At 39.5% G+C, this 23,128-nt stretch overlaps 1 protein-coding gene across 1 annotated transcript; it reads left to right on the top strand.

Annotated features, from left to right (window-relative positions):
* Positions 1-881: 881 nt before the first annotated feature.
* Positions 882-21,854, top strand: CISD2 (CDGSH iron sulfur domain 2). The gene is made up of 3 exons (XM_015138895.3): positions 882-1,117; positions 18,499-18,713; positions 20,625-21,854. The coding sequence occupies exons 1-3, from the start codon at positions 1,015-1,017 to the stop codon at positions 20,712-20,714; spliced, it is 408 nt and encodes a 135-aa protein (XP_014994381.1). The 5' UTR covers positions 882-1,014; the 3' UTR covers positions 20,715-21,854.
* Positions 21,855-23,128: the final 1,274 nt, after the last annotated feature.

A 23,128-nucleotide genomic window follows, 5' to 3' on the forward strand; every position in this document is an offset into this window, starting at 1 on the left:
CTCTTTTTTTGTTTTGTTTTTCTTTTTTGAGACAGAGTCTTGCTCTGTTGCTCAAGCTAGAGTGCAGTGGCACATTCTCGGCTCACTGCAACCTCCGCCTCCCTGGTTCAAGCGATTCTCCTGCCTCAGCCTCCCGAGTAGCTGTGACAGGCACCCGCCACCGCGCCCGGCTAATTTTTGTATTTTTAGTAGAGACGGGGTGTCACCATCTTGGCCTGGCTGGCCTCGAACTCCTGACCTCGTGATCCACCCGCCTCGGCCTCCCAAAGTGCTGGGATTACAAGCGTGAGTCACCACGCCCGATCGGCTTTAGATTCTTTTACCACTTTCCCGAAGGGAAAGGAAGTGAAAATATCTAAGGAAGGACTACTACGAATCTTATCTGAGTGGCAAAAATCAGAGAAGGTTTTGGAGCCAGGACTGCAGTTAAGTTGCCAAGGGGCAGAGATGTAAGCAGTTCCTGGTTTAGTTAAAATATTTTAATTTTTATTTTTTTAAGCCTGGCTTTTGGGGTGAAAGAGTAAACTTAGGCACAGGGGTCTGGGTAGGGCGAGGATACTCATGGACGAGTATGCAACCCTAGGGCCACAGAACCCAAACCGTAGGGGAAGAGGCGGGGCGAGAGGGGACGAAGTGGAGACAGCAAGAGACTCACTTTTGAAAGGCACTTTCCGGTTAGAAAGCACTCTCACATGCTTAACTCATCGTACACAGTATCCTTTCTGCGGGTCTCCAGCATCTACAGACGTTAAAGGCCCAACAGGGTGGCCACCTTCATACAAGATTCCGAGGAGGGCCTAGCTACCCGCCGGTTCCCGCGGCTCGGCAGTCCGCCGCGAGCGTACGTCACTCGCCCTCCGCCAATCGGCGCCCGGCAGGTCACCTCTCCTCCCAGGGCCCGCCGCCCAGGCCGAGGCCGCGAGTGCCCGCCGGCCGCTTCCGCTCTCGGCGCAGGCGCTGCAGCTTGGCCAGAACGGAGGGGGCTCAGGAGAGGAGTGGACGCCGCTGGCCAGGATGGTGCTGGAGAGCGTGGCCCGCATCGTGAAGGTGCAGCTCCCCGCATATCTGAAGCGGCTCCCAGTTCCTGAAAGCATTACCGGGTTCGCTAGGCTCACAGGTAATCCTCCCCGATCAGCCAGTCCCCATCCTTGCACGCTTGCCAAGCGGGGGAAGGAGGCGTAAAAATCCTAGGGCCAAGGGGCGGAACGGAGTTCGGCGCCTGGCACGTGATCCCCGCGCGCAGAGGAAGGTGGGCGCGCGCAGGCGCAGCTCTCTGGGGAACGCCTGTGAGGCTGCCTCCAGGTGCTTGAAGTGCCAGTCTTTTGTCCTCGGAGTTGTCTCCGGTGTCATTCCGTGGCAAGATACCAGGTTTTTGCAGAGAAGGTGCTGGAAGGTGCTGAGTTGGGAGCAGGCCAGTCTCTTTCATCTCCTGCCCTGCTCATCGCTCTCTGTAGCGTACTTGTTTATTTTAAAGCGAGATAAGTCGTTATCTAAGGCCTCATGTAACAGGCAGCCCCAGCTATCGGCTGGGTTGTAGCCTCAGCGTGTGGGTTGGGTGGGAGTGTGTGGGAGAGAAATATAGACTTACACGTAACACGTATATGACCGTTTTATTTAGTTACGAAATTAGGAGATAACCTCCATTCCCTCACGTTAGAATTGACCTATCATGGGGGTATTTGAGGTCACCTCCGTTTCTAGGTCCCGGGGCCTGCTGAGGGAACTTAAGTTGGAAGAAAGGTACCTTACCCAAGAAAGTATTCGAAGGCCGGTATGGGGGTGAAATCTTAGAAAATGAATTTTAGTGAATATATGTAACGTTCTATACTTAAGGGCCCTCACTTAACCCACAGAACTCATGAGGATTTCACATCTAAAGGATGAAAATCTCCAGAATGCAGTCAACACTCGGGAGATGGTGTTGAGTTACAAGCATTTCATTGTTAAGAGGGATATTTCTAAACGGAACTCAGACCGAGTTTGGTTGTAAGGGGGATATTTCTAAACGGAACTCAGACCGATGGTGAAGACATCAACAAGTATTGAACTCCTGTGTCCTAGGTTATCAGGAGTGCAAACATTAATTAAGATAAGCAGTGAGCTGAGATCCGGCCACTGCACTCCAGCCTGGGCGGCAGAGCGAGACTCCGTCTCAAAAAAAAAAAAAAAAAAAAAAAAAAAAAAAAAAAAAGATAATTCTGAGGTAAATAGGGTTGCTTCGCCGCGAACGTTCTAAAGATCCATAGTACCTGACCTAAAATACAGCAATCGCACCGCTGTCTGGTAGAAGAAAAATAAGATTTGTGTAGACTAAAATATAGAACTGATACCAAATTAACCAAATTAGTGAAGGTTATTGGGAGGTGAATTTCAGTCTAAGGAAGATTTTTTTTTTAATTAAAGAATGCTTTCCCCAAACAAATGTGGTGCTTTGGTAATAGCCCCTCTCAAACATGAAGAAAACAAACAAAAAGACTCTGGTGGTGGGTGGTCGATAGATTTAGAAGGGATAAACTAGATGACAAATTCTCTTCCAAATCTAGAGATCAATAGAATTATGCTCAGACAGCCGCTCTGTTGAGTGGATTGTGAGATTTTAATATTTTTTAAATATTAAGAGTTTTAGTAGAAAATATGCAATTGAATAGAAAGCATGGTAACAATAATAAACATTAAAAAGGAACATCTAAACATCAGAAGCAATGCAAAAGTAAAATAAAATGAAAAACGTTTCACATCAAGTGTTTATAAACATCAAAATCTTTTGATCCTACCAGTTTACTCTGACAGAATTGCAGCAATTCCATACAATTTTGACTTTCCCCACTTCTTTTACTTAAGTAACTTACATATTTTAATGTAATGCTCATTTTTTCCCTGACAACTAAATGCTGATTTTAATTTTAACATCACAATGGGCCTAACTATTCATTCCCTTACAACTGGAAATTAGAAATGTTTCTATTTTTTAAAATTCACTATGTAATAGTTCATTGGCAAGTAAGCAAATACCAGTTGTCATATTTCTCCCTTTTGGATGTCTTCACTTAAATAGCAATACCAGGCCAAAACGGTATTGACCTGGTTTTTGTGACATTTGTACCCTTTTGTCAACTTACCTTCTTACTAATTTGCATAAGTTAACTGTTGAGTTTTTAACGGTCAAGAAAGGAAAACGTCCAATGAATTACGTATATTTTTTCCAGATGGTGGCTGCATTTATATTAGTTTCAATTTTCTGTAAATCAAGTATAATTGAAGAAAATTAGAAAGTATGAAACTAGATTTAATGGCTAGATTTTAGAAGTGTGCTTTCTTTTCTCGAGGATCCCTAGTGTCAACAAATATTTAATTCCTATTAAAGACATTAAGAAAACTCAACCAAAACTTTTTCCCTCTTAAATCAAGAATATATAGTAACTTCCTCTTTAAAGTTGTTAAATATTTAATATGAAGACTGATTCTCAGAAATAATGACCATTCTGAGAAGTATTTTAATAACATACATTTAACTTAAGTCCCATTACAATGTGGCTATAGGTAATAGTTTTCATTTTATTGCTGGTTTGTTTAGGAAACATGAACATACCTGTAATAACTGGTTTATGAAAAAAAAGAGATAGCCCTTTTTGGATTGGACGAAACAATTGCAGGGTTTATTTTGGAGTATTATAGAAGAAAAATTTCAGTGGCTACTTTCGACTCTTGGTCTCCCATTCTGAATAGATTGTAGTAGTTAATGACATTTGGCTTTCTTAAATGAGTTACATGTAGAATCCATAATGTAGACTTTTGTTAAAATAAAAACCTGGAAGACAACTTTTTAGCAATTGTTTAAAGTGTCTAGGAGACCAAAAAATATTTCCATTTTCTCTTATGAAAATTGGAGCAAAAAACAGTAGAGTTCACATTATTATTGCCTACATTTCCTTCACTATTGAAATTAGCTTTTTTTTTTTAAAGCAATTGACTCTTTTATGATGACTCTGCATTCTTAGAAAACACATGGAGATCTTTAATGACCATATACTAGTTAAGTACAGGCAATTCTTACCTATCAGAAACAACTTATCTATCTTTGTTTGTCACATTTTCAAGAGTGAGGCGTTCAAGATAAATTATTGTGAGTATCTAATTTATGTTTAATTTAGGTTTTTGTTTTGTTTTTTTGAGAGGGAGTCTCTGTTGCCAGGCTGGAGTGCAGTGTCAGCTCACTGCAGCCTCTGCCTCCTGGGTTCAAGCAATTCTTATGCCTCAGCCTCCTGAGTAGCTGGGACTACAGGCGTGTGCCACCATGCCTGGCTAATTTTTTGTATTTTTAGTAGAGATGGAGTTTTACCATGTTGGCCAGTCTCATCTTGAAACTCCTGACCTCAGGTGATCCGCCTGCCTCGCCCGCCCAAAGTGCTGGGATTACAGGTGCGAGCCACTGCGCCCAGCCCTACCTTAGGTTTTAAGTGGTAATAGTAAAGCCATGCATTAAATGTATTTTATCTTTTCAATAGTTAATAAATAGAAATAATTTCTGTGTTTAGCTACAAATGATAAATGAGAAAATACGTTATAAAATAACCCGCAACCAAGCTGCCAGTGTTATTTTTATGGTATCATAAGATGATATGGCTATATTATATGTAGATGTTTGAAAATTTGAAATGGAAAATTTCTGTTCTAGTTCTATGGAATGTAATTCCTCATTGAGATCCGAGTTTGTCTATGGGTACATTAAAAAAAGTTTTAATAATAGTTTTTATATGTCTTGAATAGGTGTTATAGCTAGCCTGTATCATTATATATAATAAAAGGTTAAACCTAATTCTGTTTCCCGAAGGAGATACTTCGTTTTAACCGTGTCTAAACTTTCAGAAAATTTATGTTAAAATTGCTAGCTACCATATTAGTCCATTTTCATACTGCTATAAAGAACTGTGCAAGAATGGATAATTTATAAATGAAAGACGTTTAATCCACTCACAGTTCAGCATGGTTGGGGAGACCTCAGTAAACATACAATCATGGAGGAAGGTGAAGGGAAAACAAGGCATTTTCTTCACATCATGGCAGGAAGAAGTAGTGCCGAGCAAAGGAGGAAGAGCCCCTTATAAAACCATCAGATCTCATGAGAACTCACTTAGTATCACAAGAACAGCATGGGGGAAACCACACCCATAATCCAATTACCTCCACCTGGTCTTTCCCTTGACACGTGGGGATTATAATTCAAAATGAGATTTCAGTGGGGACACAAAGCCTAACCAAATTAGCTATTCAAGTTGCTTTGAAATTTTCTTTTCTGACTAGATTTTGGCTTTCTTTTTTGAAAAAGGGTTTCACTCTGTTGCCTAGGCTGGAGTGAAGGTGGCATGATCTCGACCCACTCATTGCAGCCTCGACTTTGCAAGCTCAAGCGATCCTCCCACCTCAGCCTCTTGAGTAGCTGGTACTACAAGTGCATGCCACCACATCTGCCTCATTTTTTTGTATCTGTTTTTAGAGGCGGGGTTTTGCCATGTTGCCCAGGCTGGTCTTGAACTCTTGAGCTCAAGTTATCCACCCACCTCAGCCTCCCAAAGTGCTGGAATTACAGGTGTGAGCCACTGCGTGTGGCCTAGATTTTGTTTCTCTGTTGGTGCTGGTTCTTTCTTCCTTTTTGGTCCTGTTATTTATCTTAATAGTGGGATACATGGACGGCTGAAGCAAGATAATTGCTTGAGTCGTGGCACTGCATTCTAGCCTAGGTGGCAGAGCGAAACCATCTCTTAGAAAAAACTGGATAGCATTAGGAGATATAACTAATGTAAATGACAAGTTAATGGGTGCAGCACACCAACATGGCAGATGTATACATATGTAACAAACCTGCACATTGTGCACATGTACCCTAGAACTTAAAGTATAATAATAAATTTTTTTTTTTTATATGGGACCCAAAAGTCATTATGAATATTAGGTCCTTGCTCAGTATTGAGCTTGATAAGAAGATGAACAACTCATATTTAAAAACTGGCAAAACAGGCCAGGTACAGTGGCTCATGCCTTTAATCCCACCACTTTGGGAAACTGAGGCGGGCAGATCACTTGAGGTTGGGAGTTCGAGACTAGCCTGGCCAACATGGTGAAACCCCATCTCTACTAAAAATACAAAAATTAGCTGGGTGTGATAGTGCACATTTGTATTCTCAGCTTCTCAGGAGGCCAAGGCAGGAGAATCATTTGAACCCAGGAGGCGAGGTCGCAGTGAGCTGAGATTGTGCCACTGCTCTCCAGCCTGGGTAACAGAGTGAAACTCTGTCTTCAAAAAAAGAAAAAAAAAATTGGCAAAACGGAAAAAAGAACAAAATCTTATCCTTTGCAGCAATATGGATGCAGCTGGAGACCATTATCCTAAGGAGATTAACAGAGAAATAGAAAACCAAATAACACGTACTCTTATAACTGGGAGCTAAACATTGAGTATTCATGGACATGAAGATGGCAATAGTAGACACTGGGAACTGCTAAAGGGGAGGGAAGCAGGAGGCCAGGGTTGAAACTATTGGGTACTATGCTCACTACCTAGGTGAGAGGATCAGTCATACCCCCAACCTCAGCATCACACAATATACTCATGTGACAAACCTGCACGTTTACCCCCTCAACCTAAAATAAAAGTCGAAATTATATTAAAATATTTTAAAAAGGAAATTTGGGCACACGCAAAGGGAGAACACCATGTGAAGATGGAGGCAGCAATTGGGGTGATAGGCCTACAAGCTAAGGGACACCACAGCTTCTCTCTCAGATCCTCCAGAAGGAACCAGCTATGCTGACACCTTGATTTTTGACTTGTCGCCACTAGAACTGTGAGTGAATACGTTTCTGTTGTTTTAAGCTAAAAAAGAAAACGAAAATGCAAGCACAAACACATTGTTCTCTGCAGTTTAGGGAATCCTAGTAGAAACTACTGCTCACATTTATTCTCTCTTCTCTGCTTTAATGCCACTGCCTTAGTTTTATCTCAAACTATTTTCTTCCAGACTATTTCCATGGATTTCCAACAGGTTGTCTTGCCTTGTCTTTTTCCACTAGCCCTCTCCGCTATTCCTGTGGCTTTCTAATCCATCTTCCATCTGATATCAGAGTGACTTCATAGGTGAACAATTTCCTAGTTAGGTTAATATTCATATATTTCAGTGGTTTCCTGTTATACACAGGGTAGATTCCTACTTACCTGTTGAATATCAGAGCTTGTCATCATATGGCACCTGTTTAGTTCTACAGTTCCCTTTCATTAAATTCTGGCAGTACTGTGGTGCTTAGTTTCCCAGACACTTAATGTATGTCATATCTCTGTACCTTTGCCTATGCAGCTTCCTCTGCATGGAATGAAGCTCCTCCTCCCATATTCTCATGAACTTCTGTACTCTTCATCTTTCAGAAACCTATTTAAGTATCAAAACCTGTACAGTTTTTGCTCATCCCAGTAAAGAGTGAATAACTTGTACCTCTGCGTTGCTTCTGTATGATTGCTCATACTACACAGTACTATAATCGTTTTTTATAGGTCTGTATTCCATTCTAAATGGCAAGCTCCTTTCTGATAGGGACTGTGTTTTATAATTTTTGTATCTTCAGTATGTGTCCCATTACTTGACACATGAGAGTGAGGTATTACAATTTGAGAAAGTGCTGAAAGTTTTTTTCTTAAATATTTTAAGTAGTCTTCCTGTATTTTAACTTATACTGTTATTATTCATAAGCCATGAACAAAGGCAAATAAGTCCAGACCTTGTAGGAATTATCTCAAATGCCAGTTTATTGGAGTACAAACTCAGTTAGGCTAAAACTTACTGAAGTCTTGGTTTATGTAAGTCTCTGTTAAAGGGTAGGGAGTTAGGAATTTTTTGTTTAGTTGGGGAGGAGACAAATATTTACCTAATTATATAGTTTTAAGGCAGAATGCATAAATAGTTTGATTTGTGTTCTGTAGTTTTTACTGAGTGGGTTCCTACTTCATTCATTTCTCCCAACAATCCTATGAAGTTAGGAGACTCTTTACTTTTCTCTGTGCCTTGAAAATTCTGTTCTCAAGTGCTTGAGCTCCTGGCTTCTCATTCTTTAGGTTTCTGCTTAAAGGTTCTTTTTTCAGAAATCTTCCCTGACCCCTTACCTAAAATTGCAGCCAACCTACTGCTTTGCCTCAGGTTAGTTTTTCTCTTATGTCATCCTTTATTTCCTTTATAACAGTTACTACAGTCTGTGATCATCTTGTTTATTCACTTGTTTATTGTCTCTCTCCTCTGAAATATATACCCTATGAGAGAAGGGACCTTATCTAACTATTAGCTGGTATCCCCACATAGTGCAGTTTGTGGAGTGTGGTGGGTACTAAGTAAATACTGTTGAACAAATGAACTTACATTTGTTATTCCTGCTTTACAGACAAAGGAAGCCTGGTTCCAAGTATATGAAAATCTGGATTTACACCACAGATAAACTGAATTAGTTGTTTACTGAAGTCCTATTCTGTGCAAATTACTAAGCACTGGTTACATAGAGATAAATAAGACAGCTACTGTATTTGCAGTTAGCACAGTATCTCTACATAGTAGGTGTATTAGTCTGTTTTCACACTGCTATAAAGATACTACTCAAGAGGCCAGGTGCTGTGGCTCACACCTGTAATCCCAGCACTTTGAGAGGCCGAGGTAGGCAGATCACGAGGTCAGGAGATCAAGACCATCCTGGTCAACATGGTGAAACCCTGTCTGTACTAAAAATACAAAAAAATTAGCTGGGTGTGGTGGTGCACACCTGTGATCCCAGCTACTCAGGAGGCTGAGGCAGGAGAATCACTTGAACCCATGAGGCAGAGATTGCAGTGAGCTAAGATCGCGCCACTGCACTCCAGCCTGGTGACAGAGTGAGACTCCATCTGAAAAAAAAAAAAAAAAGATAATAACCAAGAGTGGGTAATTTATAAAGGAAAGAGTTTTAGTTGACTCACAGTTCTGCATGAGTAGGTAGGCCTTAGGAAACTTACAGTCATGGTGGAAGGGAATGCAGACACCTTCTTCACAAGGCAGCTGGATAGAGAAGAGTGAGGAGTGAAAGGACAAGAGCTCCTTATAAAACCAGATCTCATGCGAACAGCATGGAGAAACTACCCCCATGATCCAATCACCTCTCACCAGTTTCCTCCCTCAACATGTGGAAATTATGGGGATTATAAGAGGTGAGATTTCGGTGGGGACACAGAGCCAAGCCATATTATTCCATCCCTGGCCCCTCCCAAATTTCACATCCATTTTGCATTTCAAAACCAATCATGCCTTCCTGACAGTCCTCCAGAGTCTTAATTCATTTCATCATTAACTCAAAAGTTCACAATACAAAGTCTCATCTGAAACAAGGCAAGTCCCTTCCACCTGTGAGCCAGTAAAATAAAACACAAGTTAATTCCTTTTAAGATACAATGGCAGTACAGGCATTGGGTAAAAACACTTATTCCAAATGGGCGAAATTGGCCAAAACAAAGAGGCCACAGGACCCATGCAAGTCTGAAATCCAGTGGGGTAGTCATTAAATCATAAAGTTCCAAAATGTTCTCCCTTGACCCCGTGTCACATCTGGAGCACACTGATGCCAGGGTAGGCTCCCATGGCCTTGGGCAGCTCCTTCATGGGCTGGCATTGAATGCAGCTTTTCTGGATGCATGGGGCAAGCTGTTGTTAGATCTACCATTCTGGGGTCTGGAGCAGGTAGCTGCCTTCTCACAGGTCCACTAGGCAGTGACCCAGTGGGGACTATGTGTGAGGGCTCCAACCCCACATTTCCCCTTTGCACTGCCCTAGCAGAGGTTCTCCATGAAGGCTCCATCCCTGCAGTAGACTTCTGCCTGGATATCCAGGTGTTTTCATACATCCTTTGAAATCTAGGGTGAAGTTCCCAAACCTCAATTCTAGACTTCTATGCACCCGCAGGCCCAACACCACATGGAAGTCACCAAGGCTTGGGGATTGCACCCTCTGAAGCAATGGCCCAAGCTGTATGTTGGCTTCTTTTAGCCATGGCTGGGACACAGGGCATCAAGTCCCACTACTGCACAAAGCAGCAAAGCCCTGGGCCAGACCCACAAAACCATTTTTTCCTTCTAGGCCTCTGGGCCTGTTAAGGAAGGGTCTGATGTGAAGACCTCTGACATGCCCTGGAGACATTTTCCCCATTGTCTTGGTAATTAATATTTGGCTCCTTGTAACTTACGCAGATTTCCGTAGCCAGCTTGAATTTCTCCCCACAAAATGGGTTTTTCTTTTCTTTTTTTTTTTTTTGGCAGGGGAGGGACAGAGTCTCCCACTGTCACCCAGGCTGCAATGCAGTGACACGATCTCAGCTTGCTGCAGCCTCCGCCTCCTGGGTTCAAGTGATTCTCCTGCCTCTGCCTCCTGAGTAGGTGGGACTACAGGCACATTTTGTATTTTTAGTAGAGATGGGGTTTTACCATGTTGGCCAGGATGGTCTTGATCTTTTGACCTCATGATTCACCCTCTCAGCCTTCCAAAATGCTGGGATTACAGGCGTGAGCCACCAGTACCCAGCTGGATTTTTCTTTTCTATTGCATTGTCAGGCTGCAAATTTTCCAAATTTTTATGCTCTGCTTCCCTTTAAACCTAAGTTCCTATTTCAGATCGTCTCTCTCTCAAGTTAAAGGTTTCATAACTCTCTTGGGCAGGCACAAAATGCCACCAGTCTGTTTGCTAAAGCATAGCAAGAGTGACCTTTGTTCCATTTCCCAATAAGTTCCTCATCTCCATCTGAGACGACGTCCTTGATGCTATTGTGCATATCACTAGCAGCATTTTCGTCAAAACCATTCAACAAATCTCTAGGAAGTTCCAAACTTCCCACATGTTACTGTCTTCTGAGCACTCCAAAGTGTTCCAACCTCTGCCAGTTACCCAGTTCCAAAATTGCTTCCACATTTTCAGGGTGTCTTGATAGCAGTACCCAACTCTCTGTTGTAGCAATTTACTGTATTTTCACACTGCTATAAAATAAATAAAAACATAAAAATACTACCCCAAACTGGGTAATTTATAAAAGAAATAAGTTTAATTGACTCACAGTTACGCATGACTAGGGAGACCTCAGGAAAGTTACAATTATGGTGGAAGGGGCACCTTCTTCACAAGGAGGCAGGAGAGAAGAGTGAAGAGCAAAGCAGGAAGAGCCCATTTTAAAACCAGATCTCATGAGAACTCACTATCAGGAAAAAAGCATGGCGGAGATTGCCTTGATTATCTAATCACCACCCACCACGTTCCTCCCTTGATGTGGGGATTATGGGGATTACAATTTGAGATGAGATTTGGAAGGGGACACAAAGCCAAACCATATTAGTAGATACTTAATAATTATATAGTAAATATTTAATTTTATAGTAATAATTGTATAGTAAAAAACTGTTTAACGAGAAATTGATTTCTTCTTTCAGAAAATGTTTAGTAAGAACTTAATAAAAATCAGAAAGGGGGGATTGACTGGAAAGGTACTACAAGAGCAAACTTTCTGGGGCAATGGAAATATATTTTGTCTTAGGTGGTGTTTATAGGTCCATATAGTTCCAAAACTCATCAAACTGAGTGCTTACCAAACACAGAGCTTGGCCAGGTGCCGTGGCTCATGCCTGTAATCTCAGCACTTTGGGAGGCTGAGGCAGGCAGATGGGAGTTTGAGAGTCTGGCCGACATGTGAAACCCCATCTCTACTAAAAATACAAAAATTAGCAGGGCGTTTGGCAGGCGTCTGTAATCCTAGTGACTCGGGAGGCTGAGTCAGGAGAATCGCTTGAACCTGGGAGGCAGAGGTTGCAGTGAGCCAAGATCATGCCACTGCACTCCAGCCTGGACAACAGAGTGAGACTCCATCTCAAAAAAGAAAAACACACACACACACATACACACAAAACTCAATAAAGTGAACTGTAAATTACACTTCAAACAAAAGTAAGTTAAATAAATTGAGCCAGACATTATATAGGCACTGGGGACACAGGTGATCAGACAAATAAAGTCCCTGCCCTTGTATCTCTCCTTTTCTTTTTTTTTGTTTTCTTCTTCTTCTTCTTCTTCTTTTTTTTTTTTTTTTGGAGACAGTCTCTTCTCTGTCTCCCAGGCTGGAGTGCAGTGGTGAGATCTGGCCTCACTGCCACCTCTGCTTCCGAGATTTAAGTGATTCTCCTGCCTCAGCCTCCTGAGTAGCTGGGATTATAGGCACATGCCACCACGCCCAGCTAATTTTTTGTATTTTTAGTAGAGACGGGATTTCACCATGTTGGCCAGGCTCGTCACAAACTCCTGACTTCAAGTGATCTGCCCACCTCAGCCTCCCAAAGTGCTGGGATTACAGGCGTGAGGCACCACACCCGGCCCCCTTGTATCTCTTATATTGTGATCGGGGAACATGATAGGTAGATGCAGCCATTAAAATTTATGTTTCCAACTGATATTAAGAAATTGGGGAAATAATATAATAATCTGACATACCATTAAGTAAAAAATACAATATAACCTTATTTTTAAAGCATTTACAGCCTATGTATTTACATACTGAAAAAGAGATAAATTTACCGCATAAATACATCAATGTTATTTTTTATAATCCTAAAACAAAAATAAATGTATGCTGAATAAAATACATCATTTTATACAAAAATTTGCTTGGTGTGGTGGCGCACGTCTATAATCCCAGCTATTTGGGTGGCTGAGGCACAGGAATGGCTTGAACCCAGGAGGCAGAGGTTGCAGTGAGCCAAGATCATGCCACTGCACTCCAGCCTGGGTGACAGAGTGAGACTGCCTCGTTAAAAAAACAAACAAATTATTTTGAATTATTTTATTTGGTCAGGCATGGTGGCTCACACCTGTAATCCCAGCACTTTGAGAGGCCAAGGTGGGCTGATCATCTGAGGTCAGGAGCTTGAGACCAACCTGAGCAACAGGGTGAAACCCCATCTCTACTAAAATACAAAAATTGGCCGGGCGTGGTGGCATGCACCTATAATCTCAGCTACTCGGGAGGTCACTGAGGCACAAGAATCGCTTGAACCCGGGTGGCGGAGGTTGCAGTGAGCTGACACTGCACTTCAACCTGGGCAACAGAGTGAGACTCTGTCTTAAAAAAAAAAAATTATTTTATTTTGCACATTATTTACAGTTAGTAATATTTTCCTTTCAAAGTATCTAAAATATCTGTAATAGCTGAACATATATCAAACAGATCCAATGAGACTAGCACAGTTTAAATTTTTTTTAAAGTTTCTTGATTTTTCTGTATTTTATCTTTCTTCATATAAAATCAGCCTTAATTGACAGAGAAATATTCTACATACCCATTCATATGTGGGAGCTAAAAAAGTTGATCTCATGGAGATAGTCAAATAGTAGTTACCAGAGGCTAGGAAGGGTAGGGAACAGAAAATGAAGAGAGGTTGGTTAATGGGCACTATAGTACAGTTATCCAGGAAAAGTTCTAGTATTCAACAGCATAATAGGGTGACTACTGTTACCAGTAATTTTAGTGTATATTTCAGAATAGCTAGGAGAGAAAATTTGGAATGTTCTCAATATAAATAAATGATAAATGAGGTGACGAATATCCCAATTACACTGATTTGATCATTACACATTGTATGCATGTATCAAAATATCACATGTACCCCATAAATATGTACAGTTATTATGTATCAGTACAAAAGTCAGTACAAAAAAATCAAGCGTGGTGGCTTATGCCTGTAATCCCAAGACTTTGGGAGGCTGAGGCAGGCGGGTCACTTGAGGTCAGGAGTTTGAGACCAGCCTGGCCAACATAGTGAAACCCCATCTCTACTAAAAATACAAAAATTAGCCAGACGTTGTGGTGTGCTCCTGTAGTTTCAGTTACTTGGGAGGCGGAGGCAGGAGGATAGCTTAAGCCTGGGAGGTGGAGGTTGCAGTGAGCCAAGAGTGCACCACTGCACTCCAGCCTGGGCAATGGAAGTGAAACCCTGTCTCAAAAATAAATAAATAATACAGTTAACTGCAAATGCCATGTGAGTTTAGAAAAAGTCATGATAGTAAATATCATTTTAATGTAGTTAGTGAATAAATTCAAGTAGGTAAGCATTTGCATATTCAGACGTTGGAAGGAATAGTGGAAAAGGTAAGTCTTAGGTATGTTAATGTTGATCCAAGTGTGCCTGACTCGTGTCATTACAGTAGATTTTCCTGGTGCATTGAAAAGAAATAATTTCATATCTAGGTTTTAGAGGACCTGCGTAAACACAAACTTTGAATTTTGCATTCAGTATAGTTAATTGGATTTAAGGATGTTTGTCTCCAGGTTAACTACTGGGATTGGCACACGTGTCCACATGCAGAGTAGTTAATCTTGTGCAACCAGTTTAAGTTTTTTTATACTTATGAACTTTTAAAAAAAATTTAGTGCCTACAACTTTATTTGTTCCAGTGATATTTGTACTTGGTGGGCTATCAAGTTACGATGCTCTTGGCCATTTTTGCTTCTGTTTTTCTATTTCACCTTATACCTAGGATAAGTACCAGTGTGGCTATTGCAAGGGACTCTGCTTATTCTTTCAACATGCAACTTTAGGGACTAGGAGGGAGTTCATTTTGTGTTGTCAGTAGGTACAGTATCTAGGACAGTGAATCCTGTAAGTTCAAATGTATAATTAAGTGAAAAGTTGACCTTGAGATTGTCCTTTTCTCTGACCAAAAATGAATAAAGGCTTTTGAAATACATAAAAATAATAAAGAAATAATAATTTGAAAAAAAAAAGTAAAAATAAATAAACAAGGTTGTCATCTTTACATTTGCATTCACTTGCATTTTGATAAATTTAAGCTTTTATGACTTCTAAAATATTGTAATATATACAATAATACTTAATGTTATTCCACATTGAACAAACATTTAAACTGCTGTTTCAAGTTACATACTGGATACCGGGGCCAAATGCGAGCTAAGACATTCATTGCCTAGAAGATAAGTGTAAATACAAATTACAGAACAATATGGTGAGTGAGAAAGTAAGTGACATTTGTGCTTGTTCATTCCATCTGTAAGTCAGTCATTAAACATATATGAGGCATCTACTTTGTGCCGTGAAGAGTAGAACAGAATTTCTTTTCTCATAGATTTATAGAAGAGACAACTTTAGAAACAAGTAATTACAGTAGTGTGGTAGCAGAAACATGAGGAATGCAGCTTGGAAACACAGGAGGAAGTGATTGATTCTGCTTTGTGAAATTGAGGAAGACCTCAGGAAGAAGTAATATTTGACTCTAGTCTTGAAGGGTCTATGCAAATTAGTCAGATAAAACAGAAGGAACTCCATGTGCAGAGAACTCAGAAAGGCTGCTTACTAGACAATAGCCTTGACTGGCTTCAGGTACATGAAGAGACCATATTTGTGGGAGTTGAAGCTGGAAAGGTAGTCTTGCCATTCTGCGGAAATGGCACTTTATAGAGCCAATGATCTGTAGCAGCACTGTCCAGTAAAACTTTGTGGTAATGGAAATGTACTCTGTACTGTTCAATATGGTAGTCACTAGTCACATGTAGCTAGCTATTGAGCCTCTGAAAGGTGACCAGTGTGTCTTAGAAACAGTGTTTTACATTTTACTTAATTTTAGTTTATTTACATGTGAATAGCCACGTGGTTTTTTTGGTTTTGTTTTGTTTTTGAGATGGAGTCTTACTCTTGTTGCCCAGGCTGGAGTGCGATGGCATAATCTTGGCTCACTGCAACCTCTGCCTCCTGGGTTCAAGCAATTCTCCTCCCTCGGCCTCCCAAGTAGGTGGAATTACAGGCGCCTGCCACCACGCCCGGATAATTTTTTGTATTTTTATTAGAGATGGGGTTTTGCCATGTTGGCCAGGCTGGTCTCGAACTCCTAACCTTGTGATCCACCCTCCTCAGCCTCCCAAAGTGTTGGGATTATAGGCGTGAGCCACCACACCCAGCCCATATGTGTATATTAACCACGTTTTCAATTTTCTGTATTTTATTATGCTTTAATATTTTTTAGGGGCCTTGTTGGCTGTGGAGACTATTTAATTCCTAGAGATATTAAATAACTTGCCTGTGAGCATGCCTTTCATATGCAAACCAACCAATCCAAAACCCATGCCCCCAACCACCTCCTTTATCTAATCCCTTACACATGAAGTCAGTATCTCTCCTGTCCTAAATCACCCCAGGGATAGGTAGAAGACAACTAGGGACCATTACAGAACCCACTGAAATTATTCAAGCTACCCAGTCCTAAACAGTTTCCTGCCTTGCCTTTTCCATGGAAACCACAATAAAGGCCTGTGCCCATGCTTTTTCCCTTTCCTCTTTCTTCCTCCTGATCAACCCTAGTACCTTCTCATGTGGCCCTACATTGCATAGTGTATCTCTTCCTCTTGGGAACTATAAGTAATAAACTGTTATTTCAAGACAGTTTCTACAAGTCTATTGGGTACAAATCTAACAGTATGGCTAGTGGTGCCCATATTGAGTAGCACAGATCTTATACGCAGGCCCCCTTCTCCCCCAAAAAACAGTTCTGTGTCATCTCCAGAGCTTTAGTTCACTCAAAGTACCTATTTGGAGTGTCTCCACTTTGGTTATGAGAATGTAACAGCCAACATGGCAGATGAAGTTCATACTTTTACAGAGTTTTATTCTGGTAACTACAAGATTATATTCTCGAAGATTTTTGCCATATAGCATTGTCAAGTTATTTGGCAAAATATTTTTTCCAAAGAAGTTGTTTGTACTTCCTCACCAATCTCTATAATCTCTGAATAAAAGCTACCATTTATTGTGTCTTCTTTGCCAGCCACTCTTACAGCTGCTATCTATGCAAATGGTAGATAAATAGGTTTTTTCATTTAGATTTCTTTGGCATGATGTTATATCAAAAATAATTCCATTTTGGAAGGGTTCATATTAAGTCTTTCTTTCAATAGTTAAATAGTACTATTATCTCTTGAGAGTAGTTTTACCAAGAGAGGAACAGATTTTAATTTTAGATCTATTGGGTTTCATTCATGATAACTGACAACAGGCTTTGGATTTAGGCTGTCCTGGACTAAACCTGCTTAGGCTATAGTTTTCTCACATGTAAAATGGGGATAATAATGATACCTACCACATATAGTTGTTTAAGCTAACATAGTGTTAAATGAGCTAGGGCCATTATACTCTTAGCATAATCTGTTCATTTATCTTTAATGTTTATTAGCATGCGTTAGCATATTATTTCCTGTTTTTCTCTTTTCTCAAGTAAGCTATTTCTACATAGTGCCTAGCAAGGTATCAAAATAGGCATTCAGTGAAGGAAGTTAACTGATAATTCTATAAGAACAGAAAGGAGCCCATCAGAGGCAGGGCGCTAGCAGACATTTGATAAATGTGTGTTGAAACATTTATCTTGGTTTCCTGGTATGGGGAACTATTGCATAGGCATAGGGACTATTGCATTTATATCACTTATATTCTCTGTCCCCTTAAGACAGACTGGGTACTCCAAAAGGCTTTAAGTGAAGTTTATGGAATGAGATGTATCTTAAAATGAGAACATTCAACATAGAAAGCTTCAATTTATTCTTTAAAATAGTAGCTTTTACACAACATTTCAGTGCTCTTTAGCAACATTTACCAAAAATGTACCTTAAAGCATCAGAGGACATGTTCTCTCTGATAATATGAATCAGTGGTAAAAATTTTGCAGATATTCTGTAGTATGATTTTAGATATAGTATTAAGGAGATAAAAGTTAAAATGTTTTCTTAACCTATAAAATATATCATACATTGAATTTTGTTTATAGTTATAGTAATCATAATTTCTAAAATAAAATAGACAAACACAAATAGACTTGATGTAGACAATGAGATAGGATATTTGAAATGGAACCTATTTCTTTTTTTTTTTTTTTTTTCTTTTTTTTTTGAGATGGAGTCTCACTCTGTTGCCCCGGCTGGAGTGCAGTGGCCAGATCTCAGCTCACTGCAAACTCCGCCTCCCGGGTTCACGCCAGTCTCCTGCCTCAGCCTCCCGAGTAGCTGGGACTACAGGCGCCCGCCACCACGCCCGGCTAGTTTTTTGTATTTTTTAGTAGAGACGGGGTTTCACCGTGTTAGCCAGGATGGTCTTGATCTTCTGACCTCGTGATCCGCCCGTCTCAGCCTCCCAAAGTGCTGGGATTACAGGCTTGAGCCACCGCGCCCGGCCGGAACCTATTTCTGAAAGTTAGGTTTCTGGTTTCACTGGTCTCAAATTATAAATAAAATAAGGTGGTCTTTGGTAGAACTGGCTTTATTGTGTTATTCACAGTTTTATGGATCCATTAGAAAGGAATTAATGTGAAAAGTAACAGATAAAGAATAAGCTCAAGGATGAAACTAGACATGCTATTTTGAATTCTTTTCCAAGAGCACTGCAGATTCTGACAAATCTACATATTTAGTTTCAGAATGGCTTCGGTTATTGCCTTTCCTTGGTGTACTCGCACTTCTTGGCTACCTTGCAGTTCGTCCATTCCTCCAGAAGAAAAAACAACAGAAGGATAGCTTGATTAATCTTAAAATACAAAAGGAAAATCCGAAAGTAGTGAATGAAATAAACATTGAAGATTTGTGTCTTGCTAAAGCAGCTTATTGCAGGTGTTGGCGTTCTAAAACGGTAAGATGTCTGTTTACATGTACACGAAAATTTTGCAGTGCTAGGATTGTTTTGCCTCTTAAATTCCCAGTTTTGAAGTTCTTTAAGATGAAAAAATTTTCTGTAACATTTGATGTTGAAAGACCATATTCCTAAATTGAAGTTTTCATGTCATGATAGATACTACCTACATTAGAAAAGTTGGAACAGCAAAGAAAAATAAAAATCTCATGCTTTCACAATGTTTGGCATTTATCTAGAGTAACACGTATTTTAAAATACACATTCTTTGAGAGATGACATAAGGTTTAGTGGAAGAAAGCTTTGGTGTCATAGTAAATAGTGGTCAAATACGATACTTGTCACAGTATGAGTTTGGTTGGACAAGTTACTTAATTTTTAATCTCTAATCTTCAGAGTTAGTTTGTTTTAACCTGATACATCAACATTACATATTTTTGAGAAGTGAGATGATGTATGTAAACTGCTTTAATAATGTGAGTTAGTAAATGATAGCCTCAATTATAGATGATTTTTAATGTGGGAAGGAGTTTGGAGTGATAAGTACTGTAAGTAGTTGACAAAATCTGTTTTCTTGTACTTGGTCATAGATTATTTGAGGTTTTAAGTGCAGTATTGTTCATCACAGCTTTGTAATAGCAAAATTTCTATAAACTAAATATCTGATAAAAGGGAAACGATCATGTTTTTAAAGTATGTATAATGACATGAGATCCTGATATAACATAAGTAAGAAAGCATATTACAGTATGATCCCAATTTTGTTTAAAAAATGAATACACACAGGCCAGGCGCAGTGGCTCACACCTATAATCCCAGCACTTTGGGAGGCCGAGGCAGGCGGATCACAAGGTTAAGGTTTCAAGAACAGTCTGACTAGCATGGTGAAACCCCGTCTCCACTAAAAAATACAAAAAAAATTAGCCAGGCATGGTGGCACGTGCCTGTAATCCCAGCTACTCAGGAGGCTGAGGCAGGAGAATCGCTTGAACCCGGGAGGCAGAGGTTGCAGTGAGCCGAGATCACACCACTGCACTGCAGCCTGGGCGACAGGGCGAGACTCTGTCTCACAAAAAACAGGAAAAAAACAATACAGTAAATGCAGAGGGAAAAATATACCAAACTGTTAATTATTATTACCTATATCTGGATGGGTTATGAGTAAATTTTTTAAAATTTATTTTTATTTATTTATTTTTGCGGGGGACAGAGTCTTGCTCTGTCACTCAGGCTGGAGTGCAATGGCATGATCTCGGCTCACTGCAACCTCTACCTCCTGGGTTCAAGGAATTCTCCCAGCTCAGCCTCCCAGGTATCCAAGACACAGGCACACACCACCATGCCCAGCTAACTTTTGTATTTTTAGTTAGAGATGGGCTTTTGCCATGTTGGCCAGACTGGTCTTGAACTCCTGACGTCAAGTGATTTGTCCATCTCTGCCTCCCAAAGTGTTGGGATTACAGGCGTGAGCTACTGCACCCAGCCTAAAATATATTTTTGCTTTCAAAAATTCTGTGGTATGCATGAGTTTTATAGCAAGAAAAAATTATAATTTATTTTGAATTAAATTCCATTTTTTTAAAATTAAGCAGTAGGTGAGCTCGAAATTTAAACTCCACAAATGACCAAGAACTTATTTGATTCCCTTTTAAACCTATTGTCTGTTTTAGTCAATCATATGGAATCATTCACAGGTTTTTATTTAAAATCTAAACCAAATAATGAAGTAACTGTTTAAATTGTTAGATTTTGAATATGGTTCAGTTGGATATAGAATGTAACTATTACTCAGGAAAATGATCTGATTTTTTTAGCAAGTGATATGCTTTCTTTCTGAGAGCATTTCACAAATGTTTCTACCTAATGAATCATATTTTAAAAATAACACTTGTAATTCTTTTTTCTTTTTAGTTTCCTGCCTGCGATGGTTCACATAATAAACACAATGAATTGACAGGAGATAATGTGGGTCCACTAATACTGAAGAAGAAAGAAGTATAATAATAATATTATAACAATATTTTCTCATTCTTTGTGTATAGAAAATTTTAAAATGGTGGTCTTAATTAGTACTACTGGTTGAACAATTATCTCTTCCAATTTATTTTCTTGCTGCACTGCACTACTGTTTGTATTTGATCCTTTGTATATTCAGTCACTTAATTAGAAATTAAATTGTCAAGCCTCTTATTCTGACTTCAAAGAATTAATGTATCTTCCAACAATAAAATCACTTCTGATTTTAATTTAGGAAAACCTAAATTGTGGCTATGGATCCAAAGCTGTTTGTTTCTTTGAATATCAATATTTTCAACAGGATCTTCTATTTAAAATTCCCACCTACATTGTTAAATATATATTTTTTTATATCTCTTTTGGTTTTGATAATCTGAAGTGTGTTTTTCTTCTTTTGGCTTCCCAAACTTCATTTGTTTAGATGAATTAAGAAAAATATTGCCATCAAGAATTACTTGTGTTTTCACAGAGATAGACTCTACTTTATAGAGATTGTTGTGTATTTAATATGAATATCCTAACTTTAGAAAAGAAGTAAACTGGATATAAAAAGTTCCATTGAGGAACAGTCATTTACAGCATAAAAGATTTGTTTACTTTACAAAAGGCTTGTGTCTGTGTGTGTGTATATATTTTAAACTATTTGACTCAGTGACAGCTGGGGTGGAATGGCAAGAACACTCACAACCAAAGTCATGGGCTGCTGCAATTTGAAGATCAAATAGTAATAAACATAAGACATATTAATTCATATTAAAATGATAGTTTAGTGTTGTGTGCTTACATGGACATTTTTCTCTTTTTAACACTATAAACCATTAAAATACAGTCATCCCTTGCATACGCTGGGGACTGGTTCCAGGGCCGCACGTCTACCAAAATCTGCCCCTACGCAACTCCCACAGAAAGTCTTGCAGAACCCATATGTAGAAAAGTTGGCCCTCCAATTGACCCTCCATACACAGGAGTTTCACATCCCATGCATGAATGCTGATCTGTGTGACCTCACCTGCTTTTGACTGAAAAAAGTATGCACATAAGTGTACCCACCCAGTTCAAACCCACGTGTAAGGGTCAACTGTACAAAAAAGTTTGCACAATAAATGTACTGGAGAATCTTTAAAATGTTTGTACTTTTTAATCCTACTATTATGAGTCTTCAGTTTCATCTTACATTACTACTCTCATAATAGCTATCCTTAGCCAGGTGCCATGGCACAGGCCTGTAGTCGCAACTGCTGGGAAGACTGAGGTGGAAGGATAGCTGCAGTGCAGGAGCCCAGGAGTTCAAGGCCAGGCTGGGAAACATAGTACTCTGCCTCTGCTGGGCTCTGTAGGGAATCCTTTCTGTTCTGAAAGAGTTATCATTTAACCCCCTTCACTGAGTGTGTTTCTGAGACCTTGCTAGGCACTATGGAAACTGCTTAGTTGAGAAAAGACAAATACAAAAGCTTTTCTTTAGTCTATTTAAGATACAAGTCGTTCAGTTCACTTTGCTTTCTTTTTATAAGAAGGTACAAGAGGCAGACAGAGGTAATCCTTCTAGAAATAAAACTAATGGTTATTGAGCACTCGTATGTACCAGACACTACACTAAGCATGGTACTTGGGTTTTTCATTTATTACATGTAATGTCAGGTTCAATTATATGATCGTAACTTCTTCATGACCAGCAGCATGTATTTTAAAGTTAGAAATGTAGTCTGGTTTTTGAGAAGTTTTGCAAGGTGTATGTCCAAAATTGTTGTTCTTTCCTCACATGTCAGTGGGTGATAAATACAGCATTACTCTCACTTATTTGGGTATTTTTTCAGATACCTTTTCTTCAACACTCTTAAGGGGCCTCACTGTCAGATTAACCAATTATTTTTCCACAGCTGGTCACAAGACTTTGGAAAAAATCCACCTCACCAAAATGTTGGATATCCTGCTCTGTGGTCATGAAATGGTTTTCTTTTTGTAAAATCTATCACTGCATCTCACAGCAAGTTGTTTTCACACATGTTCTAGTGGTTCCCATAACTTAGGTTTCACAGGAGGTAAATTTACTAAAAACGAGGAGACTAAAATGAATGACTAACTTTTAATTTTGTCAAATAACATTTTAAAAATTGAAAATCAATTATCTCATAAAAGGTAATTTTAATACCCCAAAAGTAAGATGGTTATACTCTTAGAATAAAGACTTTTTCCCTGCCACATTTTCAGTTGTTAAAATATGCTAAGAGCTATGCGCATATCTTTTCCTACCTGTTCAAATTTTTCAGAAGCCTAGGGTTGGTAGTAAGCTGTTGCTTCAATAACTCCTTCAAATAAGCATTATCAGTTTCCATTACTTCTTGTAAATTTATGCAATTTTATCTTGTCCATCTTTAAGAAACAGACATCTAATAACCAAA

This window comes from Macaca mulatta, chromosome 5 (genome assembly GCF_049350105.2).
Source record: "Macaca mulatta isolate MMU2019108-1 chromosome 5, T2T-MMU8v2.0, whole genome shotgun sequence".
Lineage (NCBI taxonomy): Eukaryota > Metazoa > Chordata > Mammalia > Primates > Cercopithecidae > Macaca > Macaca mulatta.

Bases quoted from the DNA above. Each gene is read 5' to 3' on its own strand.
- CISD2 (XM_015138895.3), top strand. From the start codon at position 1,015: ATGGTGCTGGAGAGCGTGGCCCGCATCGTGAAGGTGCAGCTCCCCGCA. The intron at 1,118-18,498 runs GTAATCCTCCCC...CTACATATTTAG, and splicing joins CGGGTTCGCTAGGCTCACAG to TTTCAGAATGGCTTCGGTTA. The intron at 18,714-20,624 runs GTAAGATGTCTG...TTTTCTTTTTAG, and splicing joins GGTGTTGGCGTTCTAAAACG to TTTCCTGCCTGCGATGGTTC.